This window comes from Pyrus communis, chromosome 8 (genome assembly GCF_041283825.1).
Source record: "Pyrus communis isolate YQ-2024b chromosome 8, ASM4128382v1, whole genome shotgun sequence".
Classification (NCBI taxonomy): domain Eukaryota; kingdom Viridiplantae; phylum Streptophyta; class Magnoliopsida; order Rosales; family Rosaceae; genus Pyrus; species Pyrus communis.
This window is the reverse complement of record NC_142572.1, coordinates 17,532,508-17,557,144: the sequence shown is the minus strand read 5'-3', so window position 1 is coordinate 17,557,144 and position 24,637 is coordinate 17,532,508. Positions and strand designations below refer to the sequence as shown.

Sequence of the window (24,637 nt, the reverse complement as noted above, 5' to 3'; positions counted from 1 at the left end):
GATACGAACTATTTAATAATCTTTGTGGAGAATGACCTTGCTAAAACTATTTATACTACAATATCCTTGTCATTCTTGCAAGTATTGTAAGTTTTTTAACCATTTTGCGCGTGTGTAAAAAGCCTATCACTGCACCTGTGAAAACTGTGGAAAATAAAGGGAAAAAGAAAACAGAAGTTGGTGAAAGTGAAGCAGAAGTTATCATACCTGGAAGTGTAGTTCCTAAAATTGCGAGTCGTCTCTTGATGAGAAAAGACCCTATTGACTGCTTCGTGGGCTGATCAATTCAATTATATCTCAAGATTAAGACTTCCAAGGAGGCTTGGGATTGGGATATCTTACAGGTGACTCATAAGGGATATGACACAGTAAAAGTGTTACAGATTGCAAATGCTCACAACTCAATTTGAAACGATTGAGGTGAGTGAGAATGAAACTTATGCAGAATTTTATGAAAAATTAAGTACCATTTGCTAACTCGGGTGAGAGTATTCCTAAAGCTAGAGTTGTAAAGAAAGTTTTTAGGTCTTTGCCTACTGGGTTTCAACCAAAAATTGCAGATTTAAATGGTGCTTTGCAAACCTATGAAATAGAGTTTCTTGATGTCAAGAAGAGTAAGAATATGGCCTTAAAAGCTGTAAAAAATGAAAATGTGGGGAGTTGAGGAATTGGATGATGAGCAGTTTGCTCTTCTCACTCGTCAATTTTTAAAGTTTTTGAAGACTAAAAACTTTAAAGGTAAGAACGTTGGATCAGGAGCTAACCAATCCAAACCTGAAAAGTTTAATGTTGATAGGACTTTAAAATTTGAAAATCAACAAGATACGAAAAAGTGCTATAAATGTTGAGGTTATGGTTGTGACGTAAAATATTCTGCAAACACTCTTGAAGGGCTTAAATATGAGAAGAAGAAATGAATGAACGACACTTGCAGTGACAGCGAGTCTGACGATGACACTGATTCGGAAAAAGAAGCTGTTTCATTCACTAATTCTAATAAATCGGAAGAGTCAGATGATCAAGAGTTTAATGCTGATGAGGTTATTGCGAATACAAGGAGCTTTATTTAGCCTCTATAATAAAAATTCAGAAATCACAGTTTTGATTTGAAAGAAAAAATGAAAAATCTGGAAAATGAATAAGACAGGATTGAAAAGTTAGACAATGATCCAATCCATCAAACCAAAACTAGTTAATCACTGCACTTACTTCAGAAAGAGATTCCTGAGTTTAAAACTTTGTTTGTCTAAAATGTAGACAATGATCTAATGGTTGCACAAATATGTATGGATGATATTGTTTTTTTTTTTTCACCTTCTTATGCCGTAGTTTCTGAAGTTACTAAAGTTGTGCACAATAAATTTGAAATGAGTATGAATGGTGAAGTAACTTACTTCCTTGGATTGCAAGTTCAACCATTAAAAGATGGGATGTTTCCGTCTCAATCTAAGTATGCAAGAAGGTTAGTTTCAAAGTTGGATTGGAAAATGCACCACCATAAAACAATCGCAAGAGCACAACGTCGATTGGATGCACCTAAGGAATATGCTTTTATATGGCAAACAACCTTGTGGCATGGCATATTAAAATGCAAAAATTGTGTATATTTAACTCCATATATCTTTAAAACTTGCTTTAAACTATTTATTTCAATTCCTGTGATACCTTAAAAGATAATAAAGGCACTTAGGGCTTATCACCATTGTCATATTTTGCCAATGTCCTAATATTTTACTCACTAGTAAGCCCCCCTGAGCCTAAATAAACGTTTTTTTTTTCTTCATGAAACTCAATATACTTCAAAGCCTAAGCCTTATACACTTATCCTACCTTATTCCGTAAAATTGGTAGCACTTGCATTCCTGATGTACTGAATTATCTATAGCTGGATTGAACTTTGAAGTTATTTAAGTTGACAATGGGGATTAATGATAAAATAGATTTAAAAAAAAAAAAACGAAAAAGAAAGGGAGAGAAATGAATGTGTAGAAAAAGAATTTGGTTGGGTGATGTAGAGACTTTTTATTTTTCAGACTGGGTATTTACAACAATATGTTCTTTTGTGACTACTTGACGAAGAGTGCCGTGATCGTATCCGATACCAAATAGCAACTGATTCAAGGAATCATTGATTTATCCGTACGTACTTCAGAAAAAATCGACGTGACTGGGCACATTAAGTGGTTGTCCTCTCCATATTGCAACGATTCTTTGACGAACACCCTACACCTAGTTGTGTATTGAGCATGTCCAATCTAATATCGAACTAATATTGAATGTATGGTAAAGTTTGCAACAATATCAATGTAATATGAGTTATTATTTAGGTCGGTCGAAATACGTGTCCCCAAACAATTGAAAGTATGTGGATGTTACAAATGGGCAGTCATCTTCTCTAATTAGTAAAACTGGTTTCCGTGGATTCACTTGAAATGATGCAAGACCAGAACTTTGGAAGATTGACATGATTATGCAGCACAAGTTATTAGGGCGTGTCTAGCTAAAGAATGTGCTGGCATATTGCAGCTTCAAATCAAATGTCTCTCTACGTCTGCTCCAGTAGAGATGGCATTAGCGTTTTCCTAATCAATTGCTTCATACCTTCTTCTTTGCTGGAAATCTAATATCGGAAGCTTGACTAAACAATTTACAACTTCTAATTATATGATTTTGTTCCTAATGACACTCAGGTCTTTTAAGATATAACTCCACTCTTATTGGGCTAGCAGATGATTAAGTTAGGATAATATTGGTGTTAATCATCTATCATCTCTTCCACTCTTGTAAGCACCTAATTAACAGCATTAGATTCCAATGTGAGAGAGGACATGCATAAGCCACAAGCCTATAGAGTCACTCTCAGATTTAGGCTACTTTACTAAACCCTACTAAATAAATGCTAAGGAGATTCTTAAAATTAGACTCTTCATGGACTTTCTGACACCTCACGATTTAACGTTCATTCCTATGCCATTATTATAAAGAGAGTCCAAAAAAAGTCATAATTTTGAGTCTCATTAGACCATCTCCAAATGAAATGTCAAATTATAAGAGTCAAATTACAATTGATGACTGATGTGGCAATCTAAAGTATTATGTCAAATTTTGTAATTCTCCAATCGAATTGTCAAATGTTATTTTATTATTTAAATAAAACTTTAAATGGTTGTAATTATTATTAAAAAATGTTGAAACAAAATTTTTATTGGTTGAAATGTTAGTAGAATAAGAGACCCACCATTAGAATGAATTAAAAATAAATTTGAAATTGATGTCAAATTTAACTCCAAAACACAAAGCCTTCAAATTCAGTCAGCAAATAACACTTCAGTTGGAAAGACTTTTGATGTCAAATATGAATAGTGGCATTACATCTTGAATTTTAACATCTCCTTTGAAGATGGTCTTAATATTTCTCAACCCTACTTTTACAGAAAGGGATCCTCTTCAGATCATTTCCTCCTAATCCACCAAGTACGGGGATCCGGACCGTTGAAATTTGATCAACGGCTACAAACAGGGGTCCACTTTAAAAGTTATAATAATTTTAACCATTCAATCAAATTTCAACGATCCAATCCCCGAACTTAATGTATTAGGAGAAAATGATCCGAATATCATTTTCCTACTTTTGCCTCAGTGCCATCTTTTCCGTAGTTCTCACACGTGCAGTGTTGCGCATGTGGTAATTGGCTGGTTGTTCTGGAATCTTGACACGTTAAGCTATGCCCAACTAACCACCGTCCGAAGGACCATATTATTCTGAAATCTTTTGTTTCATCGGACGTAAATTGTGTGAGGACTCAATATGGGCCAGCAATACATGTGAATCCCTTTCTGCTTTTTCATATTCTTCTGATGAGAATTTCAGGCTTAACTTGTTTGAGGTCCTTGGCTATATTCACGGAAAGGGCTAAATATAGTTATGATTAAAATTATGGTTTTATAAAAACTTATTTTAAATAAATAGTGTCAGATCATGTATATCATCTCTAACCGAATGACTAAATGTAGCTTCATTGATAATTTATTAATTTTAAATTTATATTTTAAATGTATTGATTAATTTAATTAAACAGTCTTTAGATGTTTTCAAATCTAATCGTTAAATTTCAATCAATTATTGAAAATGAGGAGTGATGCCCAAAAAAAAAGGACTAAAAGGGGGTTACATTTGTCCACGCCCTTTTGACTAAATAATAACCTGTACTTCATAATTTATAGCCCAACTATAAATGGAGATAAGATTTTAGACAAATCAAATGTTTTTTTATTTTTAAACCTTTAACCTTTTCTATTGAAGATGACCTAAATTATCACACATGTCAAAGGAATCACTATCAGCAATTTGACAAACACAAAGCCTCAGCACGTTCATGATAAAAGTGGTTTCAGGAATCTTCATTCATTTGGCTTTTTTTTTTTCTTTTTTTTTTTCCGGAAAACATCATTTGGCTACTTTTGACAACAAGATTTTTCGGATGCCCTACCTAAAATTTGTACATTTCAATCACGAAATGGCAACTAATTTTAGTAGAGACTACGAAAAGTTGTGTCATGTTAGTTCGTCAACGAAATACATCTGCCAACAAATCTTTTTATTTTCAAATTCAAATTCTGTTTTTGTAAATAAGAACAGTTTAGAATATATACCGTCAGAATTTATACTGTGTTGTGATTTAAAAAGAAATGAAGATTATGGAAATGCTTTGGCTGTTTATTTAACGATAATGAGAAAAATACGTGCCACTTCATCTAAAGTTTACACCTAATGAAACACCTAATGAAAGGTATCCATTTCTGATATCAGCCTCCACCAACATCAAAACAAAGCCTAGGTACAGATTATTTAGTATCTAAGACTCCCAACAAAGCAAACCCAGAAAGATTTTTCACTTTCAAAATCCCTCTCTACTCCCAAATCTCAACCTCCATGAACCCATCCTCGGTAGCACACCCCCTAAACATTCCCATACAATTAAACCCATAAGCTACTTCACCCTTGTTAGACACGGCTATGAGTCCGGCCTTGCCATCATCAAGCCTCTCTTTGATCACAAAATCCACTGCATCTTGCAGCCCCAGGCCCTTGTACTCCATAACTGCTGCCACCTCACGCGCGAGTGTCCCGCGTATGATTGCCTCGCCCTCTCCAGTGCACGAGACCCCGCAAAGGTTACATGCATAGGTACCGGCACCAATGAGTGGCGAGTCACCAATTCGACCAGTCATTTTGTTCATGAGCCCACCGGTGGATGTAGCTGCAGCACAACGCCCTTGGCTATCTACCACCACACACCCAACGGTCTCAGGGGCGTAAACTCTAATGGGAAGCCCGTTCATGACCAACGGACTCTCTACACCTGCGCTGCAACTCTCCAATCCTAATGGAATCCTATAATCAAACTGCCCGCGACCAAAATTAATTAATATATGACCCAAAACGTACTAAGTACTTAATCCGTTAATTAATTACCCTTGATGAAAACAGAATATACGTACCAAGATTGTGTTGGCCTCCTTGGCCAATTTGAGCATCCCCACATTATCCTCCGTGATGAAATACTCATTGTCCACGACCTCAACGCCCTAAAATATTACACAAAACCCCATTAAGATTCCACAGAAAAATAATATATACAAATGAAATCTTTATTCAGATTATATTTGTAGAGCACATGATTTAACGATTAATAATAAAATTTAACTATCAATTGTCTTTATACTTAATTTACAAAATATAATTTAAAAATAAAGTCCATATTATTTTTCTATATGAGATAGTAGTGGAAGGAGATCAACTAAAATAATAATTAAGTAAACGTGTGGCACTGTGAACAGTAAGGTGGAATCTTTGCAGTAGATTCAGATTCAGATTCATTACACCTGCGGAACAAGACAAGAGTTTATATTTTATTCAAAATTTTTGGTATAAGGATTTATTATTTTTGTCAAGAATCCAAATTTAAATTTTGGTTCTGCATTTGGGTATTAAATATTATTATAGATAATGAAAGGGGTTAAAGTGAAAATATAATAAACCTGTTGTCGGGCGAAATCTTCGGCGCCGGAGAAGGCGAGGTAGGAATGAGGGGATTTGTCCATGACGAGGCGGGCGAGTGAAACGGGATTCTTAACCGTGGTTAAGCCCGAAACGGCGCCGCACCGTCTCTTGGGTCCATCCATGATGCTGGCTTCCATCTCAACCGTCCCTTTAGCGGTGAGAGCGGATCCACGGCCAGAGTTGAAGAAGGGATCGGCTTCCAATTCCCGAACCTATTTTTTGACAAAACCAATTCACAAAAATTAATAATAAAACCAATATTCAGTAAAAAAATAATTAAAAATAAAATAGTCTTTAAGGAGCGTAAACTATAAGAGAAAGTTCCAGCATGCATCATGCACCGCCAGCTTAGGGTAACCAGGCAAACTAAAAACGTGACTAAAAACTCGGAAAACATAACGGGAAAGTTTCCAGTGTTTGGAAAATCATTACGGCTTGTTTGGTCACGTGAAAATACACATAAAACAAACACAGAAATGGGATTAAATCGGCAGTAAAAGATATTGAATATGAAAATCAAACGGGTAATAGCAACGAATAAAAATGCAGACGTGAATTAGGTCAGCTGAGTTTGAGTTTAATATCGTGTTATAAATTAGGGTAATTTAGAATACCATCTTGTATGATATGACGGAAAACATGAATGCCATTATTATGGGATTGAAATGGAGATAAATGTCGAGAGGGGGAGGGGGGAGACGTACAACGAGTTCGACAACATCGATGGCGGCGAGATCGGAGCGGAGAGCAGAGATGCCGAGATTGAGGCACCGGGTGAGGAGTTGTTTGGCCTGCTCCTGACGCTCCATGGGGAGGTTTGGGTCGACACCCGCGCCGCCGTGAACCGCAATTGCCCAACCACCCATATTTTTCTGCCTCTCAGTCGCGCTCTCTGTGTCCCTCTCTGGACTTGCTTTGGTGCGACTCTAGATCTCTCTATGTGCGCGCCCTCTTTTTTGCTTTGTTTGTGTTGTGTCTACGAAATGCCAGCGTTGCGGGGATTTTATAGGCAGGGGCGGATTCCAAATTGCCTAAGGAGTCGGATCTTAAAATTGAATTAAATTGGGTCGTGTTGATTTCCAAGGTTTGGCCCCAATATAAAAAGGGAATGCTGCCACCATTTTCACTTGAAAAAGGCTCCGGTGGCGATAAGATAGTCGGAAAATTACCTCCGTGGTAAAAAACAATTAAAGATTTAAGCTTTTGTGGTGAAATGTGTTAAGATTTAGGCTCAAAATTGAAAATTTCATTAATTCTTCTTTAATTGTAAGCACATAAGGCTCTCATCTGAGACTAAAATGATAAAATTAGACTCACATGTAAGCTTCATTGGTTAACAATTAACAAAGAGTTTAGTTTTAGCCACATATGTGTGGCTCACATGCTAATAATTAATAGAGAGTTGATGGAATTTTCAATTTTTGGCCAAAATCCTAACACACTTCACCACAAGGGCTTAAATCCTTTTTTTTTTTTTTCGCCACAGGGATATCTTCCTACTATCATATTACCACGAGGACTAATAATCCAATTGGGCCTTTGAAAAATGTTAGAGATATCAAATATGTGTGAAAATAATTCTTAGTTTTAAAGAGCATTTGTATTCCTACTCACCTTGTAACTAAAATATTGACAACAAATCATAACTATGTACTTGGTGGGAGTTTAATCCCACTACTTCTCTTCGGTCCTAATAACTAATTATTTAATCCACTAACACTATCATTTTGCTAATAAAATAAATAACAAATCAATATGAAGGAGTAAAACAATAGGATATGTGGATTTTTCCATAGGCCTAGACTTGATTAAGTTGATTAGCACAATGTGCTCTTTTATATGTCTCCAAGTTCATATTCATTCTCTACATTGAAAAATGACAAATGGTTTATATGGAAGTGTTTTTAAAATAACTGAAAGTGTTTTTGATGAAATTGTTTTTGGGTTTGAAAAGCTCTTGAAGTGTTTTATGTAAGAGCATCAGTTATGTACTTTTTTTAAGAAGCACGTCATCTAATTTTCTAGGATTCATTAGTATTTTTACTAAGAATTGGTTCCAAAGCACTTTCATCAAAAGTGATTTCAATTATTTTAAATGCACTTTCAAACGAATTCAAAATCACATTTTTTATGTCTTTTTACACACCTATGTTTAATCATATTCATTATTTTCGTTTAATTTTATTAAGATTTCTCGATTAAAATTAAATTTAATTAGGATTCCCCAGCATTGCATTTGTGTTTGTGCCCCCACTTGTTGCGGGAAGTTATTCTAGTGTTAGCTGTGTCCAATGGGGAAACGACGTGACGCACGAATAGGTTTAATAACCCTTCATTTTGTTCCCAAAAAAAAAAAAAAAAAAAAAAAGAAAACCCCTTCATTTGCGGTCTTCCTTATTTTTGGATTGTCTTTTCCTCTAGTTTGGTATTGTTGTGTTTAAAAAGAAAAAAAAAAAGCTACTTATGTTATATTATGAGAATAAATAGTTGTAAAATAAAATTGTTAAGTGTTTGATAAAATTGCTTTTAACAAAAAATAAAAAAAATAGTGTCTAATTATACAGTAAACTTTTATATAAATTGCTAAGAATAGGATATTTAATGTAATATAATAATTGTCAAAGAGAATAATGTAGGGGGCTTTTTAGCCAAAATGGTCTTTGAGATTTGCATCACTCCCCACTATAGCCCTTAAGATTTGAAATCAATAGAGGTAGTACTTGAGTTTGTCCAACATTAATTATTTTGGTCATTCCATGAAAAATCTCCATTAAATAAGGCTAAAATGACAAAAATGCTCTCAATTTTTGTCAAATCATTTGGCTCATTGTTTATTAAATTGAGGGCATGTCTGTCATTTTGGGCATTATTTAATATAAATTTTCATGAAATGACCAAAATGATTGATGGTGGACAAACTCAAGGACCACTTCTATTGATTTTAGATCTTAGGGACTAAAGTGATGAGTTATGCAAATCTCAGGGACTATTTTAGCTAAAAAGTCTAATGTAGGGGCAATTATTGTAATTTTGTAAAATATGTGGCGGTATACTTGCCATTTAAAATTTTATTAAATGGGGACTGATTACTATGCTTTGAAAAAAAAAAAAAAACCACTTTTTTCTACTTCTTCTTTTCTACTATTATTGATAACAATTTTTTTTTAAACACGTTTGATGTTGCAGATTTTTTTAATAAGTGTTTTTTTTTTTTTTTTTTTTTTTGTTGTTAAGCACAACAATCTCAAACTAGCCATTAACCAACTTATAATCTCTTAGTTGGCCCCAACACATCTTCTGTTTTTATGTAAATGCCCTAATCTAATTCATTTTTGCCACTAATGTCATGAATTTTTAGCATGCAAAGGATAGCCTGCCCCAACCCAATGGTGAAAAAGAAATGCTAAAGAGACTCTATCAAAAACTGGACTATTCATGGATTCTTCATCATCTCATGTTTTTGACATAATATTTTATAATGTTGACACGAAAATTGTGCCAAAAACATGATGTGATGGAGAATCAATAGACTTTTGAATCTCCTTAGCAAGAAATCGAGCAACGAAGGTAATTTTGGAATTTAGGGACCAATTTAAGTTTTACCACGCACATATTTCAAATCTACTTGATAAGGAAGCGAGTTAAATGAAATGACTTATGTGGGTTGTGCATAAAAAAAAGGAGATTATTTTTAATTATAAAAACTTACATAAAACGGATATACAATTATTATGATATTTTATTAATAGAACAATGTATGTAAGTTTATCTTTAGAATAACGTTAACTTTGACGATAAACGTTACTATAAGAGTGCATCCGCACTATATATTTCAAGATTTTACAAATTTCAAATTCATATAACTTTCTCCAACTCACGAGAGCGGTCTGGTTTGGAGCAGCTTATGGAGTGGCCAGGCCAGGGCAGTCTGGTCATGACAACTAAACACCTGCATGCAAGTAAATCGTAGAAAAAATATATTTTTGCTTGAAAGTCGTGCAGATACGTACAAGAACTCTTGGCAATAGTTTAGTAGAAAAATCATCGTTATCATAAACTATTTTGTTTTCTTTTCTCCTCGTTGATTTTTCTTCTCGTTTGTTCTTCCTTTGTTTGTGGTCGTGACTCGAGTTTACGAATTATATAATGCCTAGTATATGTACAGAATCTGATCATTTTTTATACTGATCGCTGAAGACGATTTTAATTTTTTTTTACATTAATTAATTGTTTCAAAAATAATGCCCAGTATATGTAGGTTAAATTTCTAGTTGAGAAACAGAAATATGTAATTTTTCACTGCCTTGCCCTTGGAGAGATTTTGTAGTGTGCCCTGAGTACGGTCCGGTACACCAAGTATACTACAATTTGTTGAAAACTTAAAACAAAAAAAATTCAACCAATTGTTTGTTATACTTGGTGTACAGGGCCATGTTTTCAGCTCCACAAAAATTTCTCTTGCCTTCATGCTTAAACATGAAGAGAAATGCTAAGTGGACTATCTAAAAAATGAGATTTTTCATGAATTATTTGTTACCTCACAGTTGAACGTTAATTCTAGTGAATTTGATCATGAAAGTGATGTTAACCACCCCCAACCTAGACTTGCATGCTATAGTTGCTACCCTATTAATTTCTGCCTGGAGGTTAACATATCATTTAACCACTTAGTGTCAAGTCACTTTCTTTAAACATTTCAAATTTCATGGGACGTCTAAATTTCTGGCTAATTTAATGTGACTTTCTTTCTACGCATTTCCATATATAAAACCGGAGTAGGTATGGCGGGCCTGGCGGCGGAGCCCTAATCATAAATTCAAAGGTGAGATGGGTCCCAACGGTGCTGGATTATTTCTGTATTTCGTTTAAGTATATCCCCACATGAGCATAATCGATCTAATTAGCACAGGATAATGAGATGATAAGACTGATGATGATTGGTTAAATGGTCTTGCTTAGGCTGATGACAATGTATTGAGGATGAAGCTGGCAGATATACATAAGGGTCATTCAAACCTTCTTAGCTAATTACGTAAAGATTACATCAATTAAACTCCACAACATTGATTTTCATGCGTACGTATATTAGGGTATCAAGTATATATCTATAGGAAGATTCTTTGTTATAGCTTTTGCATGGAGCAGTTCTCTCGCAGTAAAATGGGACCTAAAGATCTCACATAAGAGACAGACTCGACCAAGAACTTCTTCTCTTTGCATACAAACACACACACAAAATGTTTTTAAATAAAAATTTTAATTCTTGCTATCAAGGCTCTAAAAGGCACTAAGCCTTAGTCAGACGGTAGGCATGGGTTTAGCTAAAGCACCGGGCCTAGGTGAAGGGTTAGGCAGTTTTTTATTTTAATTAAAATAATTACATAAAATACAAATGAATGCCTACTTATACTTCAAAAAAAATACATAATTGTATTAGGATACATAATAAATTGCAAAATAGAATTGACATATAAATTATAAAGTACTAGAATATATTGAGAACATGGGGACCAAACATATAATGAGTATTCATCTAAGTACCCAACAAGTCTTTTACAATTTATTGAAAAAATAAAATGCAAAATTGAAGTTATTTATTTTTTTATCTAAGTGAGAGTCACAACCTAGCTAGGACACCTAGTCGTCATCCAAGTATCCAATAAGTCTCTTACAATTTATGAAAAAATAAAGTGCAAAATGAATGTTTTCTATTTTATGTCTAAGTGAGAGTCGCGATCTAGTTAGGTGGTTTAGAAAGGTCTAAACGAGCCAAACGAATACCTAAGTAGATCTAAGTGACTTTCTTATTTTAAACGTCCAAGAATTAATTATGACGGTGGCCGACGGAGACTTTTAAAATGCTTACTATAAGGCTAAAGATTGATGGAACATGCATCAACTCCCAAAGTTGGGGACGAGACATCATGGTAGCTACCCATATTATTGCTCATAGACGTCGTACCCACTAATAGTTTGTCTGGTGTATCGTTGGTGGGACATGAACAAATTCACTTGTTTTCCCCCCCAAGACTTTTACAATGTTAATATATACAACATTATGCATATATGCTAATGTGGAAGGAATAGATGGGCTTATCCTTGATTTATAAAATCAGCACATAAGCTAATTATACTATGCCACATAACCATATTTTACAGTATCCTTCGTAAATAATATCATGACATTTTCCCTAGCTTAGCTCTCTTTAAGGTTTGCCTTTGTTGGTATTGTTGAATTATAAGCTGTGATTAGGATTTAGAAAATAAGCCATGTGCTGAATCGTGTATTCACTTGTGCTAAAATTGTCAAGTGTAGGGTTCAAATATGTAAGGCCATGAGTGTCATGTGTAATGATCCTAGTTGTTAGCTAGATGAGTGGCTGTGATTCACCTCTAGAGAGAAAGTGATCCAGCAAAGAGTCCTAACGGTTTTATTCTCTTTTTACACGCCTTGTGTGATGTGAGAGTAGTAATCAATGAAAAGAATTATTCATCTGTGATTTGCAGAAAGAAGAAGCAGCAGCCATTTTCTTCTATCAATGCATTCATCTTCTTTTCCGAATTACATCACCTAACTCTAATATGGTATCAGAGCCAGGTTGGATCAATTGAGATCTGGGCGTGGACTGTGAAGCTGAAAACGTCATTGACGTTAAAGCATTCGAGCTACATTCAAGCTCACTCCCGTTCTGGTAAAGTTGTCGGAATTCCATAGAAATCAAAATCGAGTTTGTTTTCCCGTCACATCGGAGCCCAAGATGGCCGGATCTGGAAGTTCAGAATTAAGGACTATGATGTTCTCCGGTGAGAACTACGAGTTCTAGAAAATCAAAATGACAACGATTTTCAAGTCTCATGGACTGTGGAAATTGGTAGAGAAAGGGATTACACTCCCTGATGATTCAAACAAGAAGAAAACGAAGGTTGATGAAGCTAAAATTATGGATGAAGATGATGAAAAGATTGTTGAAATGTTCATGAAGGATGCCAAAGCTCTCGGGATTATTCAAAATGCTGTTTCCGATCAGATTTTCCCCCGAATCGCCAACGTAGACTCATCTAAAATGGCTTGGGATCTGTTATATGGAGAATACCATGGTGGTGATAAGGTACGATCGGTAAAACGTCAAAATCTCAGGCGTGAGTTTGAATATGCTAGGATGCGAGATGGTGAATCTTTGTCTAGTTATCTTACTTGTTTAAATGAGATGATTAATCAAATGAAAACGTTTGGAGAGACACCTTCAAATGAAAGAATGGTACAGAAAGTGTTGATTAGTCTGAGTAAAGCTTATGATCCTATATGCCTTGTGATTGAAAATACTAAATGCCTTGAAACTATTGAGCTACAAGAAGTGATTGCAATTTTGAAAGGTCAAGAGCAGCATTTTGATTTACACTCCTCTGATGCAATTGAAAAGGCTTTTGCTTCTTTATCTGTGGGTAACAATAGACAGAGTAAGAGCAATACTTAGTCTAGTAATTACCAGGCACAAAAAAAAAAAAAGGAACTCAAAGGGTAAGAAATGGGATTCAAAGCCAAGGTTTCAACAAAAATCACAATTTGTGAGTCAAGTAGGTGCAAAACCTCAATGCAAAGTGTGCTCCAAGTTTCATTTTGGAGAATGTAGGCATAAGAGTAAACCAAAATGTTACAATTGTGACAGATTTGGTCATTGGGCCAAAAAATGCACTGCAGGAAAGATTGTGCAAAAGGCAAACTATACAAATCAAGTGGAAGTGACAAGGAACCTTTTATATGCAAATAATGCTATCTCAGAGTCAAATGTGAATGTTCATTGGCATATTGATAGTGGATGTAGTAATTACATGACATGAAATGTAGATCTTCTTGTTGATGTGAGAACAAATGTAGCAGGGAAGGTACAAATGCCAACTGGAGCATTGATGGATGTAGCTGGAATGGGATCCCTAGTGATTAACACTAAAAAACACAGGAAATACATTAGAGAAGTTATGTATTTACCTGGTTTAAAAGAAAATCTGTTGAGTGTTGGACAAATGGATGAGCATGGCTATTACTTACTTTTTGGAGGAAAGATGGGCTCAAATGATCAGATGGTGTTGAAAACCAATGTGTCTCATTCAATAAGAATTTGGCAAAAAAGAATGGGTCACTTGCATTTTAGAGGGCTCAATCAGTTAAAGGATAAAAATATGGTACATGGTTTGCCATACCTAGAAGAACACAGTGAAGTGTGTGAAGGGTGTCAACTTGGAAAACAGCACAGAGACGATTTCCTAAAAGAACAAGCATAAAGAGCTAGTGCACCACTGGAGTCAGTGCATGTAAACCTGTGTGGACCTATGAGAATTGAATATGTTACAGGGAATAAGTATTTCATGTTGCTCATTGCTGATCACACCAGGATGACATGGGTGTATGTTCTCATGCACAAATATGAAGTTTTAAGCTATTTTAAGAAGTTCAAAGCTATGACTGAGCTGGTTTCAAAGTGAAATGCTTGAGAAGTGACAGAATGGGAAAGTTTATGTCCACTGAATTCACTCAATTATGTGATGATTTAGGCATTCAAAGGCAACTTACACTAGCCTACACTCCTTAACAAAATGGAGTGGTGGAAAGAAAGAGAGAACAGTGGTGGAAATGGCAAAATCAATTTTACATGACAAAGGAATACCTTACTATCTTTGGGCTGAAGTTGTTCACACTACAGTCTACATTCTAAATAGGTATCCTAAAAAATCTCTGGACAACATCACTCCATTTGAAGCTTATTGTGGGAGAAAACCATGTATTGCTCATCTGAGAATATTTGGCTCAAAGTGTTATGTCCATGTTCTAACTCAACTAAGACATAAGCTTGAATCAAAGAGCACAAAAAAGGTGTTTGTTGGATATGCAACATGTGAGAAAAGCTATAGAGTATATGATCCAAACTTTAAGAAGCTAATTTTGTCTAGAGATGTAGTGTTTGATGGAGACTCAAGCTAGGATTGGAAGTCAACTAGTAGCAACCAATTCTCTGTAACCTACTTAGAAGGTCAGAATGAAGTTGAGCCTATAATGAATGAGATTGAAGGAACACCAGTATCTAGTTGTGTTCCACATTCAAGGGAATCAACTAGTAGTAGTCAAGAAATCACTGATGTCACTCAGTCTTATGATCACACACCTTTGAAATGGAGGAATTTGAATGATGTTCTTACTCAATGCAATTTGTGCATGGAGCTAGAAAAATATGCAGAAACAGCTCAAGATGAATCTTGGTTAAAAGTAATGCAAGATGAGTTGACCATGATTGAAAAGAATGGCACATGGGAATTAGTTGACAGACCAACAATGCAGCCTGAGTTAAGTGGGTTTACAAAACCAAATTAAAACTTGATGGCTCAGTTTTAAAGAACAAGGCAAGGTTAGTTGCCAAAGATTATGCTCAGAAACCTGGTTTGGAATATAATGAAACGTATGCTTCAGTGGCTAGATTGGACACCATCAGAACCCTCATTGCTTTAGCAGCTCAGAAGAACTGGAAGTTGTACCAACTTGATGTTAAATCTGCTTTCTTAAATGGAGCATTGCATGAGGAAGTGTATGTGGATCAACCATAAGGATTTGTAGTGAAAGGCAATGAAGATAAAGTGTATAGGCTCCATAAAGCTCTCTATGGACTGAAATAGGCACCTAGAGCCTGGTATGGGGAAATTGATACATATTTCTCACATTGTGGTTTTCAAATGAGCTTAAGTGAATCAACATTGTATATTAAGTCAAGGGGAGAAAATGATATCATAATTGTTTCTATCTATGTAGATGACATTGTCTACACATGTAGTAGCATAGAGATATTGAGAGAATTCAAAGAGGACATGATGATGAAGTATGAGATGACATAGTTGGGTCAACTCCACCATTTTCTAAGAATAGGGGTCATTCAAACTAACTCTAGCATCTTTATTCATCAAAAGAAGTATGCCTCTTCTCTGTTGAATAAATTTGGTTTGAATGAATGCAAATCTGTGACTACACCACTTGTAGCAACTGAGAAATTGAGTAAAAATGATGGGAGTGGATCTGCAAATGAAGAACAGTATAGGAGCATTGTGGGAAGCTTGTTGTATCTCACTGCTACCAAACCTGATATCATGTATGCATATAGTCTACTTGATAGATTCATGCATTGTCCTACTAACAAACATTATGGAACTGCTAAGAGAGTACTTAGTTACATAAAGGGAACTTTAGATTATGGCTTGGAGTATGTGAAAGGGAAGAAAACAATCCTAATTGGATTATGTGATAGTGATTGGGGATGATCAATTGAAGACAGTAAGAGTACCTCAGGCTATGCATTTTCTTTTGGAAGTGGAGTGTTCTCATGGGCATCTATCAAGCAAAATTGTGTTGCACTTTCAACTGCAGAGGCAGAATAGATTAGTGCGTCAGAAGCTACAACGCAGGCAATCTGGCTAAGATTTGTACTGGAGGACTTTGGAAAACTTCAAACTGAAGCAACTCCATTGCAGTGTGATAACACATATGCAATTGCCATCACTAAGAATCCAGTGTTTCATCAAAAGACAAAGCATATCGATAGAAGATATCACTTCATCAAGGATGCATTGCAGGATGGTATAATTGATCTGGTGTACTGCCCTACGAGTGAACAATTGGCAAATATCTTCACCAAGGCTTTGACCAAGGACCGATTCAACCACCTCAGAGATTTGCTTGGAGTCAAATCAGCTCAAAGCTTAAGGGGGAGTGTTGAATTATAAGCTGTGCTGAATTGTGTATTCACCTGTGCTAAAACTGCCAAGTGTAGGGCTCAAATATGTAAGGCCATGAGTGTCATGTGGAATGATCCTAGTTGTTAGCTAGATGAGTGGCTGTGATTCACCTCTAGAGAGAGAGTGATCCAGCAAACAATCCTAACGGTTTTATTCTCTTTTTACACGTCTTGTGTGATGTGAGAGTAGTAATCAATGAAAAGAATTATTCCTCTGTGATTTGTAGAGAAGAAGCAGCAACCATTTTCTTCTATCAGTACATTCATCTTCTTTTCCGAATTACATCACCTAACTCTAACAGGTATACGTATATCTGTGCACATGAATATATAGGTATATGTATCCATGCCTATCATATTTTGCTCTCTTTTAAACCAATGCGAACGACATCTTTTAATTAGTTAATTTTCTAGTATATATCTTATATTCTTTTTAAGGTTAATTGCATGATACACCTTGTAATTTTCGAAATGGATTGCCATGTTCTAATTTGCTAACATTGTACCATGATGTTTTAGAATCATATCAATTTATGCGGTTTAGATGTTGAACTTTGTGGTCATTCGTTAAGTTGATGACATGATGATCATGAGGACTCATTTATAGTTTAACGTGGAATTAACAACCCGGAACAAAAATAACCATCATCGAGTTTTATCTTCTCTTCATAGTAGACGTTTCGTATCCCAAAGACAACAAACAATGGTACAATTTGGTTATAGTGGTGAAAGTGTGGCTTAATTTTGCACAGCTCATAAATGAATCCTCATGAGTTTAACGGGGGATTAGAAACAAACAAACGAAAGATAAACGAGTATGTTTTCAAAATCTCATTGTCATTATTTTTTTTATAATTAAAAACACTAACATAGAGGATGTAAATTATCGTCAACCTTTTTTCTTATATGCATACCATAAAACTTGAATAGAACTTTCGAAGAAGGATATCTAACATCAAGTTTTCAATTTAGTAAAACAATATTTGTGTCCAGTTCTCCATTTAGTAGAACAGTATGTGCGTTACATGGAAATTATGATCACACAATGCTATATATGTACAACCCGATCATCTTACTAACAATTTTCTGTATTTCTCAACCAATGTAACTAGCTAACATGTGTTGATCGATGCAGTTAGTTTTTCTTCCTCTTAAAATGTGTGGGTGTAGTGTGATCATGTAGGTTGAGAAAATAACGTTTTCCTTTATCAAAGTGTCATCTTGCCCCGTACGTAATACTGTATGCCATCTATGGTTTAGTTATCTTGGCCTCGCTTCCAATAGGTGGAGGAAAAGCCTGAAAAATTAGAGCTAGCCTCATTTGTAACTGTTAGGAATTTTCGTTTTGTACCTTGTTACTTGTTCGCTAGATTTGTTGCATGCCTAGGGAACATGTAAATATCCGCTAAATCTTATGACATATAAATTTTTCACTTATAAGTAGGATGTCGTAAATTTAATTTTCATGAATTGTTGTCAAATTATTATCAGAGTATTATGAGGTTTAATTCAACTCTAACTAGTGCTAGTCAATCAATAATTTGCCTCAAACAACTTCGCGTCACACGTCCTCTCAAATTTCAACGTAATCATCACTAAATGATGGTCCAATTGGAATCCACACGTTATATTTAGTGCATGCTTATGTATTTCCCACAACTAAAGTATGACTGTATGTACGTCATTTTTTGCCAACTAAGGTCATTGTTGGATAGTGACAGCCGCCTTCGGACGTGGGTTTGGACCCTGTGCTACTTTCCTCGGCACAAAACACACCACGCAACACAATTATTAATAAATAACTTTAACGAAAAGTTTCTAGTACAGTTTATTATAAAGAAAAATAATATTTTTACACTAAAAAGTCAATCTTTGTACTATTTATTTTACCTTTTATTTTGTCCTTATCGTTAAAACTCAAAGTTTTCAAACCGTTTTCATTAGTATTCTTTATTAATATGTAAGCATGCATGCTGAGTTCCGAAGAAGGGTAGTGTCATAATCATTGACGTAAAATGGTGGAAACATAACATATGATAATTAATAATAAGAATAAAGGAGTGAACTTTCACTAACATTTACCAATAATTTGGAAACAAATTATGGTAGTGACATCATGCATAATAGAGTGTGCATACGTAATAGTACATAGATTAATCTGAGAGGTACGTACACTAGGTTAATTAATTAGTAGAAAACTTGGAAATAAAAACATGAATAAATTAAATAAGGGTTGTATTTTGTATTGAGCACAACTGATGCTAGAATTCACGTGATTATGTGAAACTGATGCTAGCATGAGACACGTTTGCATTGAGACTGATGCTAGCATCTCCACTAACTTAGGAAAAAAGTAACGTATTATACATAATACTATTACGGTCAACATCAAGAAGCTAAGATAGATAAGTAGAGCAAGTTGTAAACTTAATGGAGAACTCTGCAGAACGCATTTCCAAAGACCTTTGAGGTGGTGGTGCATTCGAGCCAATCATGCATATCTGCATGCTGAGGCGGCAATAAACATATAAACATAAACATAAATACTACAAACGCTTTTGAGGGGAACTTGAAGACGTACGTTGTATATTGGTAAATGTCACGTCGGTCATGGCCACTGTGAGGAGAAATTTTAGCGTTCAGGGAAAATGGACTACCGAATTCCGACGGCACACTAAGAAAAAGTCCATGCCCACCCCTTGATATGAAACCCACATTTATCTCATTTTGTTTTATCCCACCCTCTCTCGTACCATCCTCACTTTCTCTCCCGCACATAAGCCTTTCTCGCAACGCCTGAGTGATTCTTCTGCGAAAGACATAATGGGAATTGTGTGAGAGCTGGGGTAAAAAAATGGAGTAAGACTGAGTCTCAAATCAAAGAGGTCGGCCATGGGTTGTTTTTTAGGAAACTTTAACGAACATCTTCCGGTATTATTCACTTTAATGAAAAACCACATTTTTATAAAAAATCAATCTTAGCAGTAGCAGATCCAGAATTTCAACATTTGATGGTCCTAGTATAAAATATTCAAAGATTTTCTAGACGGAAATAGTGCACAACGTGCAAAAGATTTTTCTCTATTTTTTAAATGAAACATTTTGTCGAGTACTTTTTGTATATATGAGCGGCCTTGTTTTGTTCTTTGAAGATTAAAAGTCTTGTAAAATTTTCAATGTCAATTTTTCTTGGCATCTAATAACTTGAAAAGTCTTTCTTGAGAACAGGTAAATTAAAGAGTTTTTTTTTTTAATTTTTTTAATTTATTAAGATACTCTTAACTTGAAAGGGGTTCTTTCATTTTAGATATTAATAATTAAGAGGTGAAGTCATACTAGTAATTTAAAAGGTTAACAAAACATATTTAGCATATAATACTTCTGCAGGGGATAGAAAAAAGGTATTTAAATAGAATGTGGTGGGTTCAAATTAGAAAAGGGATAGAAAGAGTGCAAAACGACAACGTTTCTTAAAAGTAAAAAAGCACAACCCTTCTTCTTCATTTTGCCAGTTCTGCAACTCAAACTTTCCAGCTAATAAAACCCAGCGAATGGTGGCTCTAATATCTACTATGTTATCCTATTAATTCACTATAATTTATCCTATTGAGTCCTTCATAGAGCTCCGCCTAGGGTTTAGGGTGGTCCTCCAAGGTTCTTCACAAGCGTTTCTTCGATGTTCGGAGGGTCCCGGGACCACCCTGGTCCCTATATAGATCCACCTTTTATTTTGTCCTTATCGTTAAAACTCAAAGTTTTTAAACTCTTTTCATTAGTTTTCCTTTTTTTTTAAGGATAATATTCTTTTTTTTAACAAACGATATTATCTACACAAAGGTTGGGTGGGGGAGTTGGCTAAACCTCACAGTGGACTAGCAATAATATGGTTCAAATTCCCTTTTGGCGAGAATCGAACCTAAAACCTCTCAATTATAAGTGAAGAGAAATATCACTTGACTATAGTACTAAATGATTTTTAAGGATATCACTTGGGTACTTAGTTGTGAGTACTTACCTTTTAATTTTGTGTATGATATTTTTGTTGAAAAATACTAGTATTTTATGGTTATTGGATGAATAACAAGTTGGTAGACGATGTAGCATTTTGAAGTTTTATAGCCGTTTCGGCATTCCTTTTTATTTACTAATATTCTTATTATTTTATAATCTTGTCGTATTTTGATATTCAACTCTTTCAACACTTCTTTTTATTATTTTCGAAAATAATAGATATATTATTAATTTTTCTAAGTTAAAAAAAAAACATAGAACACGTGAAATTTTTTTCATTACACCAATTTAAAAAAATGAGAACACAAAACACTCACTAACGTGCAGGTCCTTATTTGGATGTGGGTGGAAAAGATCCGGTGTTGAGGTTTCGTACACTAGAATTTCACACTGAGAGCCACGGAATCCACGAAGATGATTCCTCTCCCACAATCGCTTTCAGGACCCACTTGCTGAGTTGGCCAAGGCTCCCACTGTGTAGCTGATGGCCCCACAGTGTCTAGTGTGTTGTGTTGTTTTTGTGCGCTCCAAAAGATTCGCATTACATGTTCTGTCTTATTGCCATGCGGGGTATCTCCCAACTTTCCGCTACTCAGTGTGAAACTTCTGGCCCCGAGTTAAAATATTCCCCTTAATTAGTTGATTAATTTAACTAAAGTGAGTTGTCTCCTAATTTTGCCAACAGATCCGCTTCGGATTCTTTTGATACGAATTCTGAAGATTTATAAATCTTATTCATTCATCTTATATTGTGTAATTAGTTTTTATCAAGTACTATTTATATTTAATTTTAAATAAAAATATTTAAAATAATTTTTGACTTCACAATGTACGATGGATAAATATGATTCAAGAATTTTCGAAATTCTCATAAAAAGGATCTAACGAGGATCCGGATTCCTAATTTTGGCCCCTAATCCTGGCTCTTTCGGCTATTGGCTACTGATTTTTCATTCTTTTTTCCTTCTTCTTTTTTTCGTGTGTTTGGGGTGGGGCAATTAAAGTTATTTTTTCTCTTTAACCAGTGACGACAGAGAAGATAAGTTTAACAAAACCCGTAATGAGGGGAATAAAAAAATCATGACGAATTTCTTGTGTAGTGTAAGATTCTTGATTTGCTAATGGATCCACAGATCTTTGACAATCATATATTGGGAGTTTTAACGAAAAGCTCACGGTACTATTCACTTTAACGAAAAACCACATTTTTACACTAAAAAGTCAAATCAAGTACTATTCACTTTACTCTTTAGTTTGTCCTTATCGTTAAAACTCAAAGTTTTTAAGTCATTTTCATTAGTTTTCCTTCATATTTACCCTACTTCGGTCCGTACTCAACAAAATTTTTTTATTTATTTAAACAAACGATATTATTTATATTATGAGAGGTGAGGAGTGAGCTAAGTCTAACAATATGCTAACAATAATGTGGTTCAAATTCGCTTTTGGTAAGAATCGAACCTAAGTTCTCTCGCTTACAAGTGAAGAGGAATATCACTAAGTAGCACGTACTCAACGAAATTAGCACCACCTTTTTAGAGGTCTTTGTCATTAGAAATTAAAATATCTCAGCTCTAATTCTGATATTAAACTAAGAATTTATATTATGATCTGAAATTGACACTCTGAAAAATTCTCTAGGAGTGCATGATTTTTTTTTTTTAAATGTCAATGATAGCTCACTTATGAGCTAAAATTTTCAAAACCAAACACAATTTACCGTATGGTGGCTTCCTCAAATATATGGGCAGCTTTTTTTTTTTTTTTTTTTTTTTAAATTGATTAGGATTATACAGTGCGTCAAGAAACCTATTAGATTATACAAGTAAACAAGAAATTAGCAAAATTGACCAAGCTGGTTAGCACTAAACATATGTTGGTTAACACTAAACACATGTTACAACAAGATGTTTGTAAACAAATAACACGTTGTATAGAGCCATCCACAAGCCCTGTCCATACTTTTAGGTCGGAGTGTCAGTGATTGCTCAAAACTTATATTTATTATCATCCCCGATTAGAGAAGACGATGCAAGTTGTAACTTAGTTGGATTATCAAATTTGGTGGACGTAGAAAGAACCATTAACTTTCACCTCACTGGGGATTAGAAATTGAAAAAACAAAATACTAAATAGGTAGGTATATCTTTATCCCATCTAAAAATTGGAGACAAATAATTAAGTTTGGTTTCTTCTTGTGACAAATCAAATATATTTTTTATTTAAGATTATATACACATTATATATGTCAAAATATGAGTTTTGTTCTTGGCCTTCCAAAAATAGAGATTATTCCCTCGCTTTTATGGTAAGACCATGAGAGAGAGCTCAGTTTACAAAATGAAGCATGCCTATTTCTCCTATCACTGTCTGAAAAATAAAAAGAAGGAAGAATTTGCACTTGGACTTTTAATTTTCGGAAAAAACAAGGAATGACAATTTTGTTTGGTTTAACCTAAATATCAACGAACGAACCAATGGGTTGTCACATATATGGATGGTTCACTAAGGTCCCAATACATATTTGTCACAGCGTGCAGGTGTGAGGTGTGCATGCAACTACCTATCAATGATAGGACACAATAGGACAGGTGCTTTATATTATATCCTATCTATAATAATATACAAAACAATAACTTGTACAATATTGCTCAAATTTTGAGTGTTCAAACTTAATCCTTCACATTGCTAGTGGGTCGGTCGGGTTCGGGAGGAGCCAAAACGTGCGACAACAATCGTGGTAACTAAATTTCATTGAAAACAATCCAAAGCAACTTGGGTCTTTAGTATCTTTGAGTATAGTTGGAGCTGATAAAATTTAGATTTTGAAAGAGACGGAACAGGCAGCTTGAAACAGAAATGGCAAAGTCCGGTGGGCTACACTGAACGAGCATGGATCTTCCAGAACAAAGAAAGAAAGAAAAAGATAACACAGCAATGAAGTTTATTGGATTTATACATGCACACTATTGTGTTTGTGCCTTGTCACCTGATGAATCGGCAAGTATTCTCAACTCTTCGGCTCTTCGTTGAGGCATGTTCCAACAGCCAGAGAGGTCGGCAAATGGGAGAACAAGCCCACAACTAATATGATTTATTCCTCACCATCCAATTCGATGCACTACTACGTTGAAATGAAATCCGCACAATTTGGAGGGTGTATAACAACCTTAACTTACTTGAAGTTTGTTGGTGTTAGTTTAGCTTGATACTAGAAGCCATGGTGTATGAGTCGTAGATCGGAGGAGTACTAATAACCGAGGGTTTAACAGTAGGTGGTCTGCTGCTAGTGTGCAAGTCCTACAGGAGAACTGTTACTAGTAAACTATATAGAGTCTGAAAGTACGTAGGTGGTCTGCTACTAATTGCAATGAAGCATTTTGAGTTACAACCCCACATATAGAGGTTTGTTAGAATGTTCATGAGTTTTCAGTGGCTCAGGACGAAAACCTACAAAATGTGGCCTCTTTGACTTTATCTTCACATAAAAAAATACAGTTTTTATTTCTCATGTGTGAATCTTTGGCTCAACATAGCTTCACTAAGTGGTGTCTGTAGTTAGGTCATTAAAAGAAAAAAGAAAGGGTTGTGCAATCTAAACACCAATTTTTTCCTCTCACAAACCCCCTTCCAATTTCTGATCATAGGATTGAATATATTGAATAACATCAATGGACAAAAATTCACATAAGTGTGTGAGATGTAAAAAGATATGTGCGAATAGCACTATCCAATAAAAAGGGCTTTAACAAATGAGCTCTGCATAGAATAAAATTTTGGGGCCCCTTTG

General features: G+C 35.0%; 2 protein-coding genes across 2 annotated transcripts; one reads left to right on the top strand and one right to left on the bottom strand.

The window, feature by feature from the left end:
- Nucleotides 1–4,696: 4,696 nt before the first annotated feature.
- Nucleotides 4,697–7,045, bottom strand: LOC137718750 (putative isoaspartyl peptidase/L-asparaginase 2). Its single transcript, XM_068458288.2, has 4 exons — nt 6,769–7,045; nt 6,043–6,276; nt 5,503–5,589; nt 4,697–5,406 (listed from the first exon to the last, which is right to left on the bottom strand). Exons 1-4 carry the CDS (start codon nt 6,928–6,930, stop codon nt 4,912–4,914), a joined length of 978 nt encoding a protein of 325 aa, XP_068314389.2. The 5' UTR covers nt 6,931–7,045; the 3' UTR covers nt 4,697–4,911.
- A 5,852-nt stretch (nt 7,046–12,897) lies between these two features.
- On the top strand, nt 12,898–13,539 carry LOC148695230 (uncharacterized). Its single transcript, XM_088698330.1, has one exon. It carries the CDS (start codon nt 12,898–12,900, stop codon nt 13,537–13,539), a length of 642 nt encoding a protein of 213 aa, XP_088554456.1.
- The last annotated feature ends 11,098 nt before the right edge of the window (nt 13,540–24,637 follow it).